General features: G+C 44.8%; 1 protein-coding gene across 1 annotated transcript in view; it reads left to right on the top strand.

Moving 5' to 3' along the window:
• bhmt (betaine-homocysteine methyltransferase) overlaps positions 1 to 19152 on the top strand; it is a 43267-nt gene extending 24115 nt beyond the window's left edge. Inside the window, exons 5-9 of the mRNA XM_070879760.1 lie at positions 4277 to 4468; positions 14387 to 14534; positions 15505 to 15687; positions 17380 to 17608; positions 18905 to 19152. Coding sequence (XP_070735861.1) covers positions 4277 to 4468; positions 14387 to 14534; positions 15505 to 15687; positions 17380 to 17608; positions 18905 to 19091 — 939 coding nt within the window. The 3' untranslated portion in view covers positions 19092 to 19152. The remainder of the gene's footprint in view (positions 1 to 4276; positions 4469 to 14386; positions 14535 to 15504; positions 15688 to 17379; positions 17609 to 18904) is intronic.
• The last annotated feature ends 692 nt before the right edge of the window (positions 19153 to 19844 follow it).

Genomic DNA, 19844 nt, shown 5'->3' with positions numbered 1-19844 from the left:
AGTCCTAGAAACGACTGCAGCTCCGTCACGTTCTGCGGCCTTGGTGCGTTCTCGATTGCCTCCGTCTTCGAATCGGTGGGCCTGATGCTTTCCGCCGCGATTCTTCTCCCCAGGAACTCCACTTCAGGTGCCAGGAAAATGCACTTCAAGCATTTTAACCTGAGCCCCACGCGGTTGAGTCGACTTAAGAATCTCCTCCAGGTTCTGCAGATGCTCGACTGTATCCCGACCTGTAACCAAGATGTCATCCTGGAAGACCACCGTGCGCGGGACCGACTTCTGTAAGCTTTCCATGTTTCTCTGGAAAATTGCCGCGGCTGATCAAATTCCAATCGGACATCTGTTATAAATGAAGAGACCTTTGTGCGTGTTGATGCAGGTGAGGCCCTTCGATGATTCCTCCAGCTCCTGCGTCATGTAGGCCGAGGTCGTCCAGCTTCCTGAACGTCTTTCTTCCCGCCAGCATCGCAAAAAAGATCGTCTGGGACTGGGACAATAGGACTGACCCACTCGCTGAACTCGATCGGTGAAATGATGCCCTCTCTTTGCAGCCGGTCTAACTCAATCTCTACCTTTTCTCTTACCATGTACGGTACTGCTCTTGCCTTGTGGTGGATGGGTCGCGCCCCTGGACTTGGGTGGATCTGCACTTTTGTTCCATGGAACTTCCCGATGCCTGGTTCAAACAGCGAAAGGAATTTGTTTAAGACCTGGGCACACCGTGTCGTCAGCGGACGAGAGTGCTCGGACATCATCCCAGTTCCAGCGTATCTTTCGCAGCCAGCTCCTGCCGAGCAGCATGGGACCATCGCCCGATACCACCCAGAATGGCAGCTTGTGCACCGCTCCATCGTATGAGACCTTTACAGTAGCACTGCCGATTACGGGAATCCGTTCCTTTTGTGTAAGTTCTCAGTTTCATGTGAATGGGAGTCGAGACTGGCCTTGAGGCCTTGCTGCACCACAATTTATCAGAAGTCTTTTTGCTCATAATGGACTGGCTCACGCCCTTGTCCGGTTCCATTGACACCGGGAGTCCATTTAATTCAACCTTCAGCATTATAGGGAGACATTTTGTGATAAATGTGTGCACCTCATATACCTCTGCCTCCTCTGTCTGAGGCTCTGGTTCGTCGTGAACCGCCATGGATCTATCCTCCTCTGCAACATGGTGGTTTGCAGGATTAACGGGGTTTGCAGCTCGCCTGCACATACTTTGGAGTGTCCCATTGTTCCATAGCCCTTGCAAACGTACCCTTTGAAGCGGCATGAATGGAAACGATGATCACCCCCGCAGCACCAACAAGGTGTTAATGGCTTTGCATTCATCACCCTTGAAGGTGGACATCTGTGACATCTGAGACATCTCCGGACGTGCAGCTGCAGGCATGTGGGGCCTGCCCTGTACGTTGCGATTTGAAAACAACATCACTTTGTTCACAGAACTTGTAGCAGCACTTGTGTACTGAGATTTGCTTAGTATTGTCACTGGTGGCAATGAACGCCTGGGCTATCGCTATGGCCTTACTCAAGGTTGGGGTCTTTACGGTCAAAAGTTTGCGAATTATGGTTTCGTGGCCAATGCCAAGTACGAAAAAGTCTCTGAGCATGTGCTCCAAATGTCCTTCAAATTCGCAATGTCCTGCAAGGCGTCTTAGCTCAGCGACCTAACTCACCACTTCCTGGCCTTCAAACCTTTTTGTAGGTGTAGAACCGGTACCTCGCCATCAGAATGCTTTTCTTCGGGTTCAGATGCTCCCAGACAAGTGTGCACAAATCACCATACGATTTCTCTCTGGGTTTTGCTGGAGCAAGCAGATTTTTCATGAGGCCATACGTTGGTGCCCCGCAGACGGTGAAGAGAATCTCCCTTCGTTTGGCAGCATTCGCTTCTCCTTCCAGCTCGTTGGCCACGAAGTATTGGTCGAGTCGCTCTATGAAGGTTTCCCAATCATCTCCCTCCGAGAATTTCTCGAGGATGCCCATTGTTCTCTGCGTCGTTGGTTTCGACATCTGTATCTCGTCGGCAGTTGTTATGTATGAATAAAGAGTCTGACTGGATACTGTGAGCTCAAAGTAAAGTGTGACCATAGTCTTTTATTGCAGGTCTCCAGAGTGCCTCTCCAGCCTGTGAGGCCTCCTTAAGTACCTGTGCTCCCAAGGGATTGTGGGATCTTTTGGGACTCCAGGGGATGAGCCCTCTGGTGGTTACACAACTTTACATATGTAACAGTGTGGGTGACCTCCAATGTCATGAGAGTGACCACCAAAGTTGTAGAAATCACCTGCAAACCCATGAAAGCAAACTCTCAGAACAAGTGGTGTGAGCAAAAGCCTTTCCCTTAGGCAAGGAAGCAGGTGTGAGGTCTGAATATTCATGGGATTTTTTAAAATGTCATTTACCACTGTGCTATCACCTTACTTTCACTGGCGAGGTTCAGCAAGCTTGTAGACACCCTGCAATAGCTCAAACCACAGGTAAAAGAGGCTGTTAATAGCCTCTTAACTAGTTCTTAATTGGTTTAAATAGGTAACCCGCCTCCCGAGGTGGTCACTCGCTCGCAGCTTGATGCACTCGGGTTAAATGCGGAAGCTGGCGGGTTGAAGCAGATTTCCCGATGCGCTGTCAATTTCAGTGCTTTTAACTACCCACCCGCTCCAAAGCCCACTCACTCTAATGTTAAAATTCAGCCCATTAAACAGCCCCATAATCCATATTGTTCTAATGATAAAAGACCTAATTCTTCAAGGATTTTTTTGTTTTTGTATTTCCTCATACCAGGCAGCATCCTAGTGAATCTGCCTTGTACATTCTCTAAAATCTCAATATCCTTCCTTTTGTGCTTAAGATCTAGCTCCGCTCTCCCCGTCCCACTTGGGGCCCACCCAGCGTACTCCAGTTCTGAGCCATTGGCTCCCTCATACCTAGGGCCACCTGATTACTCCAACTGCGCTCCGTCATTTCTTCGCATTAACTTCATTAGGCCCAGGTGAATCATTCTCCTTAACTTCATGCCCCACTCTGAGCCTTTCCCTCACACTTCCACTTACCCTAGTGCTAGCACCCAGTTTCTATCCCTCAGCAGCACATCGACAGCAATCTTCTCCCAGCCTTGATCCCCAGTCTCTCCTACCCCAGTCCCAGTACTCATCTCCAGCATATTAGATGCCGGTTTGGTGGATGCCCTAAACTTCCATAAAAGATAGAAACTTCCCTCTGGTAGTTACACAAAATATTTACAGGTTTACATATATAACAGGAGGGATGTACAAAAAGTCAGAGGAATGGAAAGTGGGGGGATTGTAGGGCTTGTTAAGTGATGAGGAGGGGCAAAGGTCTTTAAAGACAAAGTAGAGAATTTTATATTTGGATGTTCGGGCACTGGGAGCCAATGTAAGTCAGCAAGGATATGGTTATGGGTAAGCAGGACTTCATGCAGGATAGGATACAGACAACAGAATTTTGAATTGCCTGACATTTACAGAAGTAGCTTGGTCAGAAATCTACTTCTAGGCCATGATAAAAGATTAGTGGGTAGAAGGAAGTTGACCACTATAAACTTTAACTAGTTCAAGGACGGTAACAAGCAAACAAAAGCAATGTTGATGTGACAATAGGTATTTGAAATGTGTACTGAGACAAATGTACCTAGCACAGCATGGTTATTTAGTTTGACTGAACCAAAGTCTCGATGGTCTTAAACCATGTTCCAGTCAGAAAATTTGCATATTGAATGGCAATATGGTGTCGAGTAGTTTTTATGAACTCGCAGTCTTGGCATGGAGCTGAATTTTGTTGCCATATTATTGCCATTTCTCTGGCAGAACTGCGCAAACAGGCTAGGTCCTGGATATGCTGGTTTTACCCCCAATATCGGCCAGGCAGTCTGCATGGGTCTGGCAGGTGCCTGGAGCTGCTCTATGCAAATTATTTTGTCTCCCATTGACCCTGCATATTCTGGTAAGCTTGAGGGTAGAGGTCACCAGCAGGTGTGATACCAGCATTACCGTTGGAATCATGGCCTGCAGATTTTCAGGTTTCATATTTTCTATCCGTCAATTTTAATGAAGAGGAAAATCCTGCAGGATCTACTGACCTCTGTACCTAAATTCCCAATATGCATTCAGTTTGTGAAACTTCATGTGGGGATGTTGGTATATAAACATATGAAATGAGTTGGCCATTAAAATGATTTTTCAGTTCAGTAGTTGCAGCATTTGTTGTTTTATTGTACCTGACCTGCAAAATAGCATAACTGTTTTTTTTCCCTTTCAGGGCCAAAAAGTGAATGAAGCTGCTTGTGATATTGCTCGGGAGGTGGCTAATGAAGGAAATGCCCTAGTTGCTGGAGGAGTCTGCCAAACCCCTTCCTACCTCAGCTGCAAAAGTGAGACTGACGTGAAGGCAATCTTCAAGAAACAACTGGATGTCTTTATCAAAAAGGGTGTAGATTTCATGATTGCTGAGGTATATGTGGTCTTTGCACTTAACTGTATTCCTAAATGTTTATTGGCATTGTATTTTTTTTTTTAAACGATATGCCTGTTTAGTTTGTCTACATTTCTAAAACCTGGATTGCTACAAGACAAGAGGACAGTAAGACTATGCAGGATATATTGGATGACTTGCTTTTGACACGTTCAGTAGTCTTTACAGTATTTGCTTTGCAGGAAGTTGCCTCAGAAAACATTAAGATTAGTTTACTAGTTCGTGTGCTATTCTGCTTTTTGCTTTCGTTTTCCTCTATGCTTTTACGTTTCCTAAGCAAGTACATTTCAATAATATCAAATGATCTTCCCTTTTCTGGTAAGTGTGCATCAGTTTCTTTAGTTATTCGTGGCGCCAACCAAGTTCCAGAATTTTTTAGTTACTCCTCATTGGGTTTTAATAACCCAATGGCTAATGTTTCCCTCTTTTTTTTAATTGAAAATTTGAAGTGCCCAAACCTGATGTTTATTTGTTTGGAAGTGTGATTCATGAATGCAGTTTCATTCAATAATTTAATATTTTTTAAATAACAGCCAATCACCATACGCCTTAACACTTCTTAAACAAACAGTTAACAAGCTACTTAACCAGTATATAAATATTAAAGTTTCAGCTGTGAAGTGCACAATATTTGTGTAAAATCACTTAACAAAGATTGAGAAAAGCACAATTTAGTGTCCAAGCCCTGCAGGTACTGGTAACCTCTGGAATGAAGCATACCAATCAGATTTTTGGTGGGGAACGATGATCCCAAAAGTACTAGGGAGTAAACATGTGTGGCAATTTCCCACTGAAGGAGAGCTCCATATCAACTGCTCAAGGGCCCAGGAAGAGGTCCAGAAGAATTTGAGCAAAACAGAAGAGTACAAAGGTAAGGTGCAAATAATGCTGTAAAGTAGTACAGCCAAGGCCGTTGATGGACATGCAGGAAAGTAGTTGTTAAAAGATATTCTCCAAAATTGCTGCACTGATGCAACAAGTGGAGCCAGCAGCTTTTTGCAGAACTGTGGTAGGATGACAGAGAATATTACCATCTCCTGCTCTCCTTTAAAGGCAACCCCCTACATTATAGCATGGACCAATATGATCAGAAACCACTCTCCATTCTAAAAAGGGAGGGAGAACAGCCAGTTGTCGTGGTGCACGTTGGTACCAACGACATAGGTTAAAAAAAGGGATGAGGTCCTACGAAATGAATTTAAGGAGCTAGGAGCTAAATTTAAAAAGTAGGACCTCAAAAGTAATAATCTCGGAATTGCTACCAGTGCCACGTGCTAGTCAGAGTAGGAATCGCAAGATAGCTCAGATGAATACGTGGCTTGAGCAGTGGTGCAGCAGGGAGGGATTCAAATTCCTGGGGCATTGGAACCGGTTCTGGGGGAGGTGGGACCAGTACAATCCGGACGGTCTGCACCTGGGCAGAATCGGAATCAATGTCCTCGGGGGAGTGTTTGCTAGTGCTGTTGGGGAGGAGTTAAACTAATATGGCAGCGGGATGGGAACCAATGCAGGGAGATAGAGGGAAACAAAAAGGAGGCAAAAGCAAAAGACAGAAAGGAGATGAGGAAAAGTGGAGGGCAGAGAAACCCAAGGCAAAGAACAAAAAGGGCCATTGTACAGCAAAATTCTAAAAGGACAGAGGGTGTTAAAAAAAAAACAAGCCTAAAGGCTTTGTGTCTTAATGCAAGGAGTATCCGCAATAAGGTGGATGAATTAACTGTGCAAATAGATGTTAACAAATATGATGTGATTGGGATTACGGAGACGTGGCTCCAGGATGATCAGGGCTGGGAACTCAACATCCAGGGGTATTCAACATTCAGGAAGGATAGAATAAAAGGAAAAGGAGGTGGGGTAGCATTGCTGGTTAAGGAGGAGATTAAGGCAATAGTTAGGAAGGACATTAGCTTGGATGATGTGGAATCTATATGGGTAGAGCTGCAGAACACCAAAGGGCAAAAAACATTAGTGGGAGTTGTGTACAGACCTCCAAACAGTAGTAGTGATGTTCGGGAGGGCATCAAACAGGAAATTAGGGGTGCATGCAATAAAGGTGCAGCAGTTATAATGGGTGACTTTAATATGCACATAGATTGGGCTAACCAAACTGGAAGCAATACGGTGGAGGAGGATTTCCTGGAGTGCATAAGGGATGGTTTTTTAGACCAATATGTCGAGGAACCAACTGGGGGGGAGACCATCTTAGACTGGGTGTTGTGTAATGAGAGAGGATTAATTAGCAATCTCGTTGTGAGAGGCCCCTTGGGGAAGAGTGACCATAATATGGTGGAATTCTGCATTAGGATGGAGAATGAAACAGTTAATTCAGAGACCATGGTCCAGAACTTAAAGAAGGCTAACTTTGAAGATATGAGGCGTGAATTGGCTGGGATGGATTGGCGAATGATACTTAAGGGGTTGACTGTGGATGGGCAATGGCAGACATTTAGAGACCGCATGGATGAACTACAACAATTGTACATTCCTGTCTGGCATAAAAATAAAAAAGGGAAGGTGGCTCAACCGTGGCTATCAAGGGAAATCAGGGATAGTATTAAAGCCAAGGAAGTGGCATACAAATTGGCCAGAAATAGCAGCGAACCTGGGGACTGGGAGAAATTTAGAACTCAGCAGAGGAGGACAAAGGGTTTGATTAGGGCAGGGAAAATGGAGTATGAGAAGAAGCTTGCAGGGAACATTAAGACGGATTGCAAAACTTTCTATAGATATGTAAAGAGAAAAAGATTAGTAAAAACAAACGTAGGTCCCCTGCAGTCAGAATCAGGGGAAGTCATAACTGGGAACAAAGAAATGGCGGACCAATTGAACAAGTACTTTGGTTCGGTATTCACGAAGGAGGACACAAACAACCTTCCGGTTATAAAAGGGGTCGGGGGGTCTAGTAAGGAGGAGGAACTGAGGAAAATCCTTATTAGCCGGGAAATCGTGTTGGGGAAATTGATGGGATTGAAGGCCGATAAATCCCCAGGGCCTGATGGACTGCATCCCAGAGTACTTAAGGAGGTGGCCTTGGAAATAGTGGATGCATTGACAGTCATTTTCCAACATTCCATTGACTCTGGATCAGTTCCTATAGAGTGGAGGGTAGCCAATGTAACCCCACTTTTTAAAAAAAGGAGGGAGAGAGAAAACAGGGAATTATAGACCGGTCAGCCTGACATCGGTAGTGGGTAAAATGATGGAATCAATTATTAAGGATGTCATAGCAGTGCATTTGGAAAGAGGTGACATGATAGGTCCAAGTCAGCATGGATTTGTGAAAGGGAAATCATGCTTGACAAATCTTCTGGAATTTTTTGAGGATGTTTCCAGTAGAGTGGACAAGGGAGAACCAATTGATGTGGTATATTTGGACTTTCAGAAGGCGTTCGACAAGGTCCCACACAAGAGATTGATGTGCAAAGTTAGAGCACATGGGATTGGGGGTAGTGTGCTGACATGGATTGAGAACTGGTTGTCAGACAGGAAGCAAAGAGTAGGAGTAAATGGGTACTTTTCAGAATGGCAGGCAGTGACTAGTGGGGTACCGCAAGGTTCTGTGCTGGGGCCCCAGCTGTTTACACTGTACATTAATGATTTAGATGAGGGGATTAAATGTAGTATCTCCAAATTTGCGGATGACACTAAGTTGGGTGGCAGTGTGAGCTGCGAGGAGGATGCTGTGAGGCTGCAGAGCGACTTGGATAGGTTAGGTGAGTGGGCAAATGCATGGCAGATGAAGTATAATGTGGATAAATGTGAGGTTATCCACTTTGGTGATAAAAACAGAGAGACAGACTATTATCTGAATGGTGACAGATTAGGAATAGGGGAGGTGCAAAGAGACCTGGGTGTCATGGTACATCAGTCATTGAAGGTTGGCATGCAGGTGCAGTAGGCGGTTAAGAAAGCAAATGGCATGTTGGCCTTCATAGCAAGGGGATTTGAGTACAGGGGCAGGGAGGTGTTGCTACAGTTGTACAAGGCATTGGTGAGGCCACACCTGAAGTATTGTGTACAGTTTTGGTCTCCTAACCTGAGGAAGGACATTCTTGCTATTGAGGGAGTGCAGCGAAGATTCACCAGACTGATTCCCGGGATGGCGGGACTGACCTATCAAGAAAGACTGGATCAACTGGGCTTGTATTCACTGGAGTTCAGAAGAATGAGGGGACCTCATAGAAACATTTAAAATTCTGACGGGGTTAGACAGGTTAGATGCAGGAAGAATGTTCCCAATGTTGGGGAAGTCCAGAACCAGAGGTCACAGTCTAAGCCATTTAGGACCGAGATGCGGAGGAACTTTTTCACCCAGAGAGTGGTGAACCTGTGGAATTCTCTACCACAGAAAGTTGTTGAGGCCAATTCACTAAATATATTCAAAAAGGAGTTAGATGAGGTCCTTACTACTAGGGGGATCAAGGGGTATGGCGAGAAAGCAGGAATGGGGTACTGAAGTTGAATGTTCAGCCATGAACTCATTGAATGGCGGTGCAGGCTAGAAGGGCCGAATGGCCTACTCCTGCACCTATTTTCTATGTTTACACACAAGCAAGGTAATAGCTGAACTATTCGGGAAGGTGAGTCTGGAGAGCTTTGCAGATTGGAGGTGTATGTACTAAATTCATATGCTCATGATTGACATTGTTATGTATGCAGACCTTACCCAAATTTAAGACTTGCCACTAGGGGGCACACCTGTGGGAGACCCAAGGTTCACCTATGCACCCTGGGGCAAGCAGGTATAAAAGATGACTCACCATGCTGCTTCCCCACTCTGGAGTCTGAATAAAGAGACCAAGGTCACAACAGTTTGAGCTTGCGATATAGTCCTGTGAATTTATTCTGAACATAACACACATGATGCTGCATCCACAGCTCTAGACATGGGGCTGACCATGCACTTTCTGCTTGGCCTTCGCAGGATAAATCCTGTAATAGGGGTTATCTGCAGCAATGAATATTTGGTGCTACCAATTTGTCATGTATTACACTATGTAAATGAGTAGATTTAATTACGGAGGATATTGTCCCATTTGGGTGCAGGCATGACCAGCACTGTTGGAGCAATCAGGATTGCCCCAATCGTGCATGACTATGTAGTGGTCCATGTAATGACAACACCATACCCAAATGGGCAGTTGTGCTTATGCACTGAATGTCCCATCTTTTGTCTTCAGTGCAAGGAGAGAACCCACTGGTTCAATAGGCAGAATTGAAGAGCATTACTTTACCTGAGTGCCATTTCAATTAGTACACGGTGGGAGAAATGGTGTTGAAGTGCAGGGGGAGATATTTAGCAGTGGTGTCAGTTAACATGCCAGCTGATACAAAAAGGAGATTCGGCGTGCTGAGTGTTATGGGCATCTTTAAACAAGGTGCTGCACAGTCGCTTGCCTCTATACACCACACTAGAAGATGGTATGATGAGGTTGAACCAGTATTTATCTGCAGCACCATTTCACATTGTGTATCTGACAATAGTGTTTGAAGTGGAAGCCTCAATTGTGCAAGCAATAGGCATAGTCGGAGCATCTCTTGAATGGTCTTTTACTATTATGGAAGATTTGGGGTTCAAACTCTTAAAATGTTGTCATGGCTGGCTTACTTGGAGAACTATTGCAGCAGCCATGAAGAGTGATTCAGAGAACCTGGAATACCAATCCCGCTCAAAGCACAATGCAGGCAGGATTCTCCACCCCCACAGGGGAGACTGAGGCAGAACCTGCTCTTCTTTGTGTACTCTGCAGAGAAATTCCTGTGGGTGAAGGGTGAATCCCCACCTCCATGTCTGGGAAGGTTCTTGGGCTATCCCAGGAATTCTGTCCATTAATCATCATAGACAGTCCCTCGAAATCAAGGAAGACTTGCTTCCACTCTAAAAGTGAATTCTCAAGTGACTGTACAGTCTAATACGGGAATTACAGTCTCTATCTGGGACAGATAGTCGTTGAAGGAAAGGGTGGGTGTGGAGTCTGGTTTGCCACATGCTCCTTCCGCTGTCTGCGTTTGGTTTCTGCATGCTCTTGCCGACAAGACTCTCGGTGCTCGGTGCCCTCCAGGATTCTTTTCCTCCACTTAGGGTAATCTTGGGCCAGGGATTCCCAGGTGCTGGTGGGGATATTGCACTTTATCAAGGAGGTTTTGAGGGTGTCCTTGAAATTCCAAGGTATCCAGGAATTCTGTCCATTACACCCTCACTATGCCTCAATGGAACTTTAGGCAGCTGAGTCCCGTCAAGGCCCCAAAAGAATTGAAGGCAAAGATAATTGATCCTGGAAGAGATTCTTTATTTTTCATTTAATACCTTATATCTCCCTTGGGACCTTTTTTTTTAATAACCTTTTGCTAACCTTTTTCTCTTGGGTTGAGGGAGGGCAGAAGTCTCCCCGACTGAGCAACCAGTTACACCATAGGATCAAAGCGAAGAGGTCCAGGTCAATGATTGGAGCGTGGGCAGATGCAGCAGAAGCGGCGAGACTGTGGAGGGATGTGATCGGAGCCCAGGGGAGGCGTGAGTTCGGGGCCAGGGACCCAGGAGCAGCACGGCCCAGCCCACACTGTGACATGTGTGCGCACTAGGTCCGTGCAGCAGATCAGGTCTCCAGTTGTCTTTGGTAATCCTTGCCCCTGGACCAAGACCAAGCTCTGTCAAGCTCTGTGCTGGCTGGTGTGCAATGGCCACCACACGTTAAAAAAAACCACGCACAGGCATCTTCCACCCTTGAGGATGTAGTTCGGGTTCTTCTTTCGAAACACCTGTGAACATCCTTTTCTTTGGCGTGGAAGCAAGTCATCCTCGTTTCGAGGATGATGATGATGAGGATCAAGGCAGCTCTTGCTCGTCCCTCACAGATATGGGTTGTCCACCCTGACCATGCAAATGGCTCTGTCCCTGCAAGTTAGGATACGGTCTTAGTCTCCAACATTAGTGGGCTTCAGGCCAACTCTGCCACATTTCTGATAATGGAGTGGCCCAATTGGAAATTCTGGCTCGGATGTTGTTTGCTAACAATGGATCAGTTGGTATCATGAAGAGATGCCCACCTGGAATGGAAATTCATGGAGTAGCATAGGAGCAACCAGTTGGCACAGAATTAACACCAATGTTTGTCATCGTAGGTGCTACCTCCATAATGAACTATCAGTAATTATTTAACCAAGGAGCTCCTTGGTGCTGATATAGACAGTGATCCCTCTATATTCACTGCAACTCAGTGGTTGGCAATGCATCGATCCACTGGTAGTAAGTACTGCCGCACTTGGTGGGTACGTTCACAAAGGACAAACATGTAATGTGTGTAAAACCCCTGCATCTCTAGCACTGCACAATTTAATAAAAAATAATTCACTTTTACTACCTTAATCTGCAGTGTTTTCATTGGGCAGGAAAAAGAAATGTCCGATCGCCATGTCAAAAAAGTGACTGACCCCTGTAGGTGATAAGAGGGTCCATGCGGCATGTGTTATTTATGGCCTTCATTGCCTCAATTGGTGGTTGATTGACTGTCCCTGCATATCTTTGACACACCGCTCACTGCTTCCCCAGTCAGTTTGGTCCTCTTGTATCATGCCCAAAAGGCACTATTGCAGTTGAGCTGCTGCATAATGTAGGACCTCTCATTCCATCAGCCCCATAGCTACCTTCTCACCTTCCTCCTTCTGCAGTTGCACTACATTTACCAAAGCAGTAACTCCCATTTTGTTGACATACAATTGCTCTATTGGGCACCACTTTTATTGCTGCAATGATGCTTTAAAATCTCCCCTTTGTTAAACTCCCTAATTGCTCATTCTGAAGTCAATCAGTTACGACCCAATTTGACTGCATATCCATGGAATGCTGAACTTTATTACAATTTGAACTCACTGCTTTTGTTTGTTCCGAATGCAAAAAATTCCAAGTAAGTTCACAGGCACTCTATGCTTCCAGCGAACCAAAACTTGTCCTTATGCACTAAAATGATCTGGGAGAGCAGGCTGCAGGAAAAATTATGATCTCTTGCCATTTAAGGTAGGTACTGGAAATTGGCTTGCAGTACCACATCTGCTTTCAGTCTCTCTGACTGATGCACACATAATATTGACTGTTTCTCAGGCTGTAAATACAAATCCAGCTTATTAAATTAATTAAATTAAATGGAAGCATTGCAATCACAGATTGCACCAGATTCTCCGAAGTAATAGTTTTCATTTGGATCAGGTTTTATGTGGGACTGGATACTCACTTGATTTGTTAATCATCTAACAAAGTAATAATGCACTCAGTCTTTTCTTTCCCTGTATAAACTGAAGATTAAAAGTATATCTAAAGTAGGTTTCAAACATGAGGATTATTTAATCCATTTCCTGACTTGTTTTGTAATACAGGTGCAGCGTTGAAAGTCTGGAATGTTCCAGACGATCGGTGGCAGTGTCGTCCGGAAAATGTTCTGGAATCCGGACTCGCCGACCTCTGGCCTCGCCCCGCTGCCACCGCCCTTATTTCGGGGCCTAATCGCTGGCCCGCCCGAACACTTCCTCGGCGGGGCCCTGCCCGAACACTTCCTCGGCGGGGCCCTGCCCGAACACCTGCTCGGCGGGGCCCTGCCCGAACACCTGCTCGGCAGGACCCCACCCGCCCGAACACTTCTTCGGCGGGGCCCTGCCCGAACATCTCCTCGGCAGGACCCCACCTGCCGACTTCTTCGGCAGGGCCAGCTGGCCCGAACATCTCCTCGGCGGAACCCCACCTGCCCGAACATCATCTCGGTGGGGCCAGCTGGCCCGAACACCTCGGCGGGGCCCTCTTCGCCCCCACCCCCCGAACAACACCTCAGCGGGGCCCTGCTCCCACCTCTTTTTGCCGTTCCAAAATCCGGAAATACCTGAACCTGGGCTAGGGTGTTTCCGGATTCGTAAAGTCAGAAAGACGATTGAAAGTCCGGAAAAATACAGAACGGCCTCAGTTCCGAGGGTTCCGGATTCTCGACCCTGTACCTTTTTTATAAGGTATACTTCTTAATTAAAATTTTCTGTTAATTCAACTTGAAATAATTACAAAACATCCTCTATGTTATCTTAGTAACATTGATTAATTTCTGAATTATTTTTCAAAGCAAAACTTATCAAATTAACTGGAGTAAACTTAAGTGATGCCATTGGTGCACTACCAAATACAGATAATGGATGTTGTCTGCAATACTTGTGAGTGAACATAAACAGAGTTTATACAAGTCCCTGTTAGAACATAATAGGAGTAGGCCATTTGGCCCCTCAAGTCTGCTCCGTCATTCAATAAGATCATGGCTGATCTGTTAAGTGGCCTTTACATACCAAGTTACAGAGGTAATAGCTTATCCTAAGGAAATTCTGGGAATCCGTTTTATTAAAGCGATCCTAATTTGGACTAGATAAAAATTAATTCAAAATTATAAAATGGAGATTCTTCAGATTCTCTGATTTGTCACGAAGAGCTTGACGAGCAAAAATCAGCTTTTTGATCCAACATTTTTGTCAACCAAGCTTTTGGTCACTTCTCCCAAACCAATCTCTGTGTTTTCTGCTCTCTGAAGCACCTTGAGTCATTCTTCTGCTTGAAAAGCTATGCATAAATAGTCGGGGGGGGGTTTTCTCCCACATAATTTGCACTACATTTTAGTATTTGAAGGGGTAGAAATCTTTAAAGCAGTATTAAGCACGGATGAATAATCTAATGCTTTCCATTGACCTTACACACTTTCTGCTTGCACCTAATTTTTATCTAAAGTTAGCAAAGAGGAAAATATGGGCTCTTGGTTTTTGTTGGAAACTTTGTGGAAAATTATTCGGCTGCCATTTTATTTTGCAGGAAGTTTGTACAAGACGAGCTGACTCCTGATATTAGTCTTTGTATTTAAATACTGCATTTTCTTGCAGTACTTTGAACACGTGGAGGAAGCCGAATGGGCAGTTCAGGTTTTGAAGAAATCTGGCAAACCAGTTTGTGCCACCATGTGCATTGGTCCAGAGGGTGATCTGACTGGAGTATCGGCAGGGGACTGTGCAGTCAGACTCGTAAAGGCTGGTACGTCAATTTTTACAACTTTTTTTAGGATGTCAAAAGCATTCCATTGTTGCTGCCAATAGGAATATTTTCCTTGCCTTGTATTTTTTTTGGGTCTGGGCAAGAGAATTAAATTATGTATTGAAGATGAGGAGCTTCACTGCTGTTTATCCTTTCTAGTTTGGAGGGCCATGGTATTCCATATAGATGGCATGGAGGATATTTGGTTTAGAATACAGTTTGTGCTATAACAACCAAAAGTGGGTAGTTAAATGTCATGTTTAGTTTGTCATGCTCCCCCATGTAAATCTAAAGCCTATTCTACTTACTGAAGTACTTGGGTAGAAACTGATTTCTTCTAATGAACCAATTGTTCCTCCTGACCGAAATCACAGTTGACTGTTCTGCTTAAGCACTTCCTTTCTCCAGCTCACTTGCTATTTCAATTAACTGTAAGATTCAGCTGTTTGCTTGCTGGTGAAAGAGGTGCACAGCTCACTGAAATGCTGAAAGACTGGAGCGATTGCTCAGTTGGAGAACCATGTCGTCGGCCAGGAGCTTCAGTTCTGTTTCACAGTTGATTAATTGCATACACCTCCATCTCATCAGATTTCACTATCGTTTGTTAAGACTTAACAGCGGTTATCCATCCCACTGAAGCAATGTGGAGGGGGGGGGGGGGCAGGAATTCTGCCAACTTGCAAGTCGGTCTAAAGGAGTGTTCAGTCCAAATAGATTATCCTTAGAGTGGAAAATCTACTTCTGGCTTTAATGGTTTCTGTTGTACGCTACGCGGTGCAGCACATTGGGCAAAGCAGTTGGAATTATCTTGAATGTCAGAATAAGGAACTACAATTTTTTTTTTTCAGCCCAATTCCTGTACTGTATGCAAACAAAAAAAAACACAATTAAGAGATCTAGTAGATGTTGCAACCTGCAAGCTCCCCCATCTTTTCCCCCACTAAATGATGTTTCAATTATTGTTTTATAGGTGCTGACCTTGTTGGCGTGAACTGCCACTTTGACCCAACCACTTGCCTCAAAACTATGAAGCTTATGAAGGAAGGTTTAGAAGCTGCAAAGCTAAAAGTACACTTGATGGTGCAGCCTCTTGCTTATCACACACCTGATTGCAACAAGCAGGGATTCATTGATCTACCAGAATTTCCATTTGGTAAAAGTTTACATTTCTCGCTTTAATGCCTTCTGATAAAACTCAACAGGCTTTCGGCTGAGTTTTTTTTGTTGATATATTGGAATTTTAGAATCTGTTTTTTCTATTTGTATGTAGTTGCTGGTGGGCCTTGAGTCAAAACTAGGCCCTTCCTGCTTGTTACTCTGCACCTCTGACTTCAATTGCACATGTACAGTTAAGATGGGACAGAAAGCTGGAGAAAAATGAAGCAGGAAAAGTTAAAAAGATCTGTGCTAGCAAATGTAGAAATTCTCTGCTCTTGTCAATTGGAAAACATCAACAAAATCATATTCTCACCCTGCTGCTGACAACTTCCTTGGCCTTAATCATCTCTTATAAGGTGATCTTCAGTAAATATCAGTAACTTTTTTGAGTGCATGAACTTTGGTCACATTAATTTTGGTTCAATTTCAGCAACCTTGCTTTTTTACAGTACTGCAATCTGCAATCCAATAAGTAATGCAGTAAGGATTTACAATTTAAACCAAAAGTGGTCATTCTTGGATTTGGTTGCTAGCTGGCATCCTCCAAATAGTAGCTCCTATCTAAGCAGATTTGTTCTTTGTGGCTTCTCTGAATCTGCAATTGATCTTCTAGCTCTAATCTTGGTGGCACAAGAGCTGTCCAAGGGGAAAGTCTCCTTAGATGCTGCCCTAGGGTTCGCTGCTGGTTTGTGAGGTCAGAGCTAAGTCCAAACATAGGCAGTGCCTGTTTAAGCTGGAGCCCATTATGAAAACTATTCATTGGCCACCTCTAATGATTCGGTAGGCAGCACTGGATTACAGAAAGCATCAGATTAGTGCAACAGATGGGAACTGCAATTCTAATTTGTGATTTTTGGAGAGATTGGACCTAGAAGTGCTCCTAAATAGGGGTGGCGGAGTGAATGAGGGCCTGGGTAGTGGATACATATATCCATCTTGGCCCTTTTTCATGAACATAAATTATTAAAGTTGGCTAAAGTATTGGGGTTGTGGGGAGAGGAAATTGATTAGAGGCCTTTGAAAATTTTGCGGCACAACCTGTAACTAAACAGTGTAGAAACAGAGCTCCTGAAATTCTCGAATATTATCAGGTATTTAAGCTCGGACTGTACCCTGAGGTGCTGACCCACTGGAGTTTGCAGGATCTATGGAAGAACACTAAATTTGCATGGAGCAGGTGGGTGCAAACACCACTGTGGATTCATCTCTGGTACACGCGTCCCATGTAGGGGGTGGAGAGCTATCCTGGCCTGGATCCCACCAGTGGGGTACACTTTCATCCATCTATAGGACAATACACCTAAACTTGGTGTGCTGGCCTCCAGAAATACACCAGAGTAAGGAGCTCCTGCCTTTCAAATGATGAGTGGAGGTTACATCCCTTAAGGCAAGTCAGAAACTGCAGAGACCTGGCAGAACCAGTTGTGGTGGGAGATTGGTGGAACAACCCCCTCTTCTCTCCTTCCCTCCCACCCTGCCCCAGCCCATGGAATTTCAGTACCTTTGGAAATGGTAGAGTGCAGAATGGTGCAACATTAAGCTGGGATTGTCAATCTAAGGCATGTTTACGTGGCTTTTAAATTCAGGGCTGAAGCAGCCACAGGTTTACATTTTTTTATTTTGAAAGCAACATAAAATGTTTTTTTTTCATAAAATGTGATTTACTCTATTCTGTTCTCTTAAAAAGCTCTGGAGCCACGAATTCTCACCAGATGGGACATGCATAAATATGCAAGGGATGCATATAACCTGGGAATCCGATACATTGGTGGCTGCTGTGGATTTGAGCCCTATCACATTAGGGCTATAACCGAGGAGCTAGCAGCTGAGAGGGGCTTTCTTCCAGCAGCTTCAGAAAAACATGATGTCTGGGGAGGTGGTCTTGCCATGCACACAAAGCCTTGGGTGCGAGCAAGGTATGATTGGTAGAACTTTCCTCTGTACTTATCAAATATCTAACAATCTATTGGGGGCAAGTTTGACTTTGGGCAATGGTGTAAAATAGATATCAGCCACCTGTTAAACATCTTTCCCAATTTTTTTTTCATTTAAAAAAAAAGTTAATTTCATTCCGCTTTACACTTCTTTTCAAACAAATGTTAATACACTTTTATAGTAAAACATGGCAAATGTCTTCGCTATCCTTGCCTCTAAACTGAGCTACCTAAGCATGGATTTTAAAACCCAGAATGCCATTAGCCCAATTACCACTGTCCAGTACTATCCCTTCAGCTGACTTTGCATAAGAATAGGGAGCAGAAGTAGGCCATACTGCCCCTTGAGCCTGCTCCGCCATTCAATAAAATCATAGCTGATCATGTTACCCAGGCAGTCAGTTACCTACTCTAATCTCATTTCTTTGTATCATTCTATATTCCTCATTTAAAAGCTTACCTAATTGCCTTTAAATTATATTAGTCCCAAGGTCCTGAAATTCCTTGGATAGCACCTACTGGGTTTGCATCATGGGGCTGGACCAGATGGGCACTAGCGCCACTCATGCACATCTCTGCTGCCCACCTATCGTAACTCCAACACACACCCATATGGCTGTGTTAGGGGGGGTGGGTAAGGGGGGTCAGCGGTGCTGCCCAGACTCTTCTGGCCAGATCTCACTGGCTGCCTGGGGCCTACTGATGGGGCCTTCATATGCCCTTCTAGACGCCATTACAGCTGCTTAGCATACCAGCTGCCACTGCAGTGCCAGGTCGCAACTAAAAATCAGGAGTTGGGAAGCCCCCATCTTGGAATGCCTGTCACTTACCTCACAAGCGATGGACGTGGGTTCCACCCCCTGAAATGCAGTGAGGAAACTCCTGGAAACAATAGATCTGCCATTTTCCTGTGGGATCTGTCAGTCTCTCTCTCTCCAGAGTTCCCGTGCAGGCCAGTGAAACCCAGGCAGAATTTAAGTGCCTCTGTCTCCATAGCAACTTCTGAAAGTGTTCCTATCAACCCTCTAAGGAGGGGGTGAAAAACAAAATCCCCATTGTTCTTTTAATGATCCGAAGTCAAAACCCCTTGCTAACAATTCATCAACCAGTAGAAATAATTGTCAAGAACAACTTTCACAGAAATCTTGCCCAGTAGCTCACAAAAGCCTTTTAAGAACATGAGAAATAGGAACGGGAGTAGGCCATATGGCCCCTTGAGCCTGCTCCCGCCATTCAATAAGATCATGGCTGATCTGATCATGGACTCCTGTTTTCCAGAGCTCAGCGGGAGTATTGGGAGAAACTGGTCCCTGCAACTGGCCGACCCTATTCAGCCTCCCTCGCAAAACCAGACAACTGGGGTGTGACCAAAGGAGACAAAGACCTAATGCAACAAAAAGAAGCGACATCTGACCAACAATTGAAAGAGATGTTTGAGAAGCAGAAGAACATTGCTGGAATGTAGCATAATGTACCACGCAAAAATTATCAAATTGAATGAATAAAGCTGAGTCCAGTGAGCAAAATGGTCTTATGTTTATATTTAAAGAGCTTGTAAAAATTGTTGAAAATGTGAGAGTAAATTTCATTGTGGCTTCTCCCACTCCACCATCGGAAGTTCAGCGGAAACCTTGCTTCCGCATGTAAACGAGAATTTCTGCCGAAGTTATTGTGGGAATCCATCCCCAATCTAGTCTTGGATAAACACAGAATAAATAACCGCCTAAAATTTAATGGGGATTTTCCTTGCCCCAGAGGTGTGCTCACGCCATCAAAAAGAGGTAGGGACACAGATTCCTAGGACTACACTACTTTAACATAGCCCTGGGTTTTGCCGAGCTTTCCTAAGGAGGCACAGCTTGGCCTGCACTTGCAGCAACAACACCAACAGACCCAACAACACTATTTACTGGTTTGCAACCATCATCAGCCAGAAGTGCTGAGTGGATGATCCATATCGGCCTCTCTGAGGTCCTGACTATCACAGAAGCCAGTCTTTAGCCAATTCGGTTCACTCCACGTGATATCAAAAAGCAGCTAAATGCACTGGATGCAGCAAAGGCCATGGGCCCTGACAACATCCCAGCTGCAGTGCTGAAGACTTGTGCTCCAGAACTAGCCAAGTATCTAGCCAAGCTGTTCCAGTACAGCTACAATACTGGCATCTACCCGACAATGTGGAAAACTTCACAGGAATGGCCTGCCCACGAAAAGCAGG

This window comes from Pristiophorus japonicus, chromosome 1 (assembly GCF_044704955.1).
Source record: "Pristiophorus japonicus isolate sPriJap1 chromosome 1, sPriJap1.hap1, whole genome shotgun sequence".
Taxonomy (NCBI): Eukaryota; Metazoa; Chordata; class Chondrichthyes; family Pristiophoridae; genus Pristiophorus; species Pristiophorus japonicus.
Note: the sequence above shows the minus strand (reverse complement) of the source record. Positions and strands in the feature narration are given on the sequence as shown.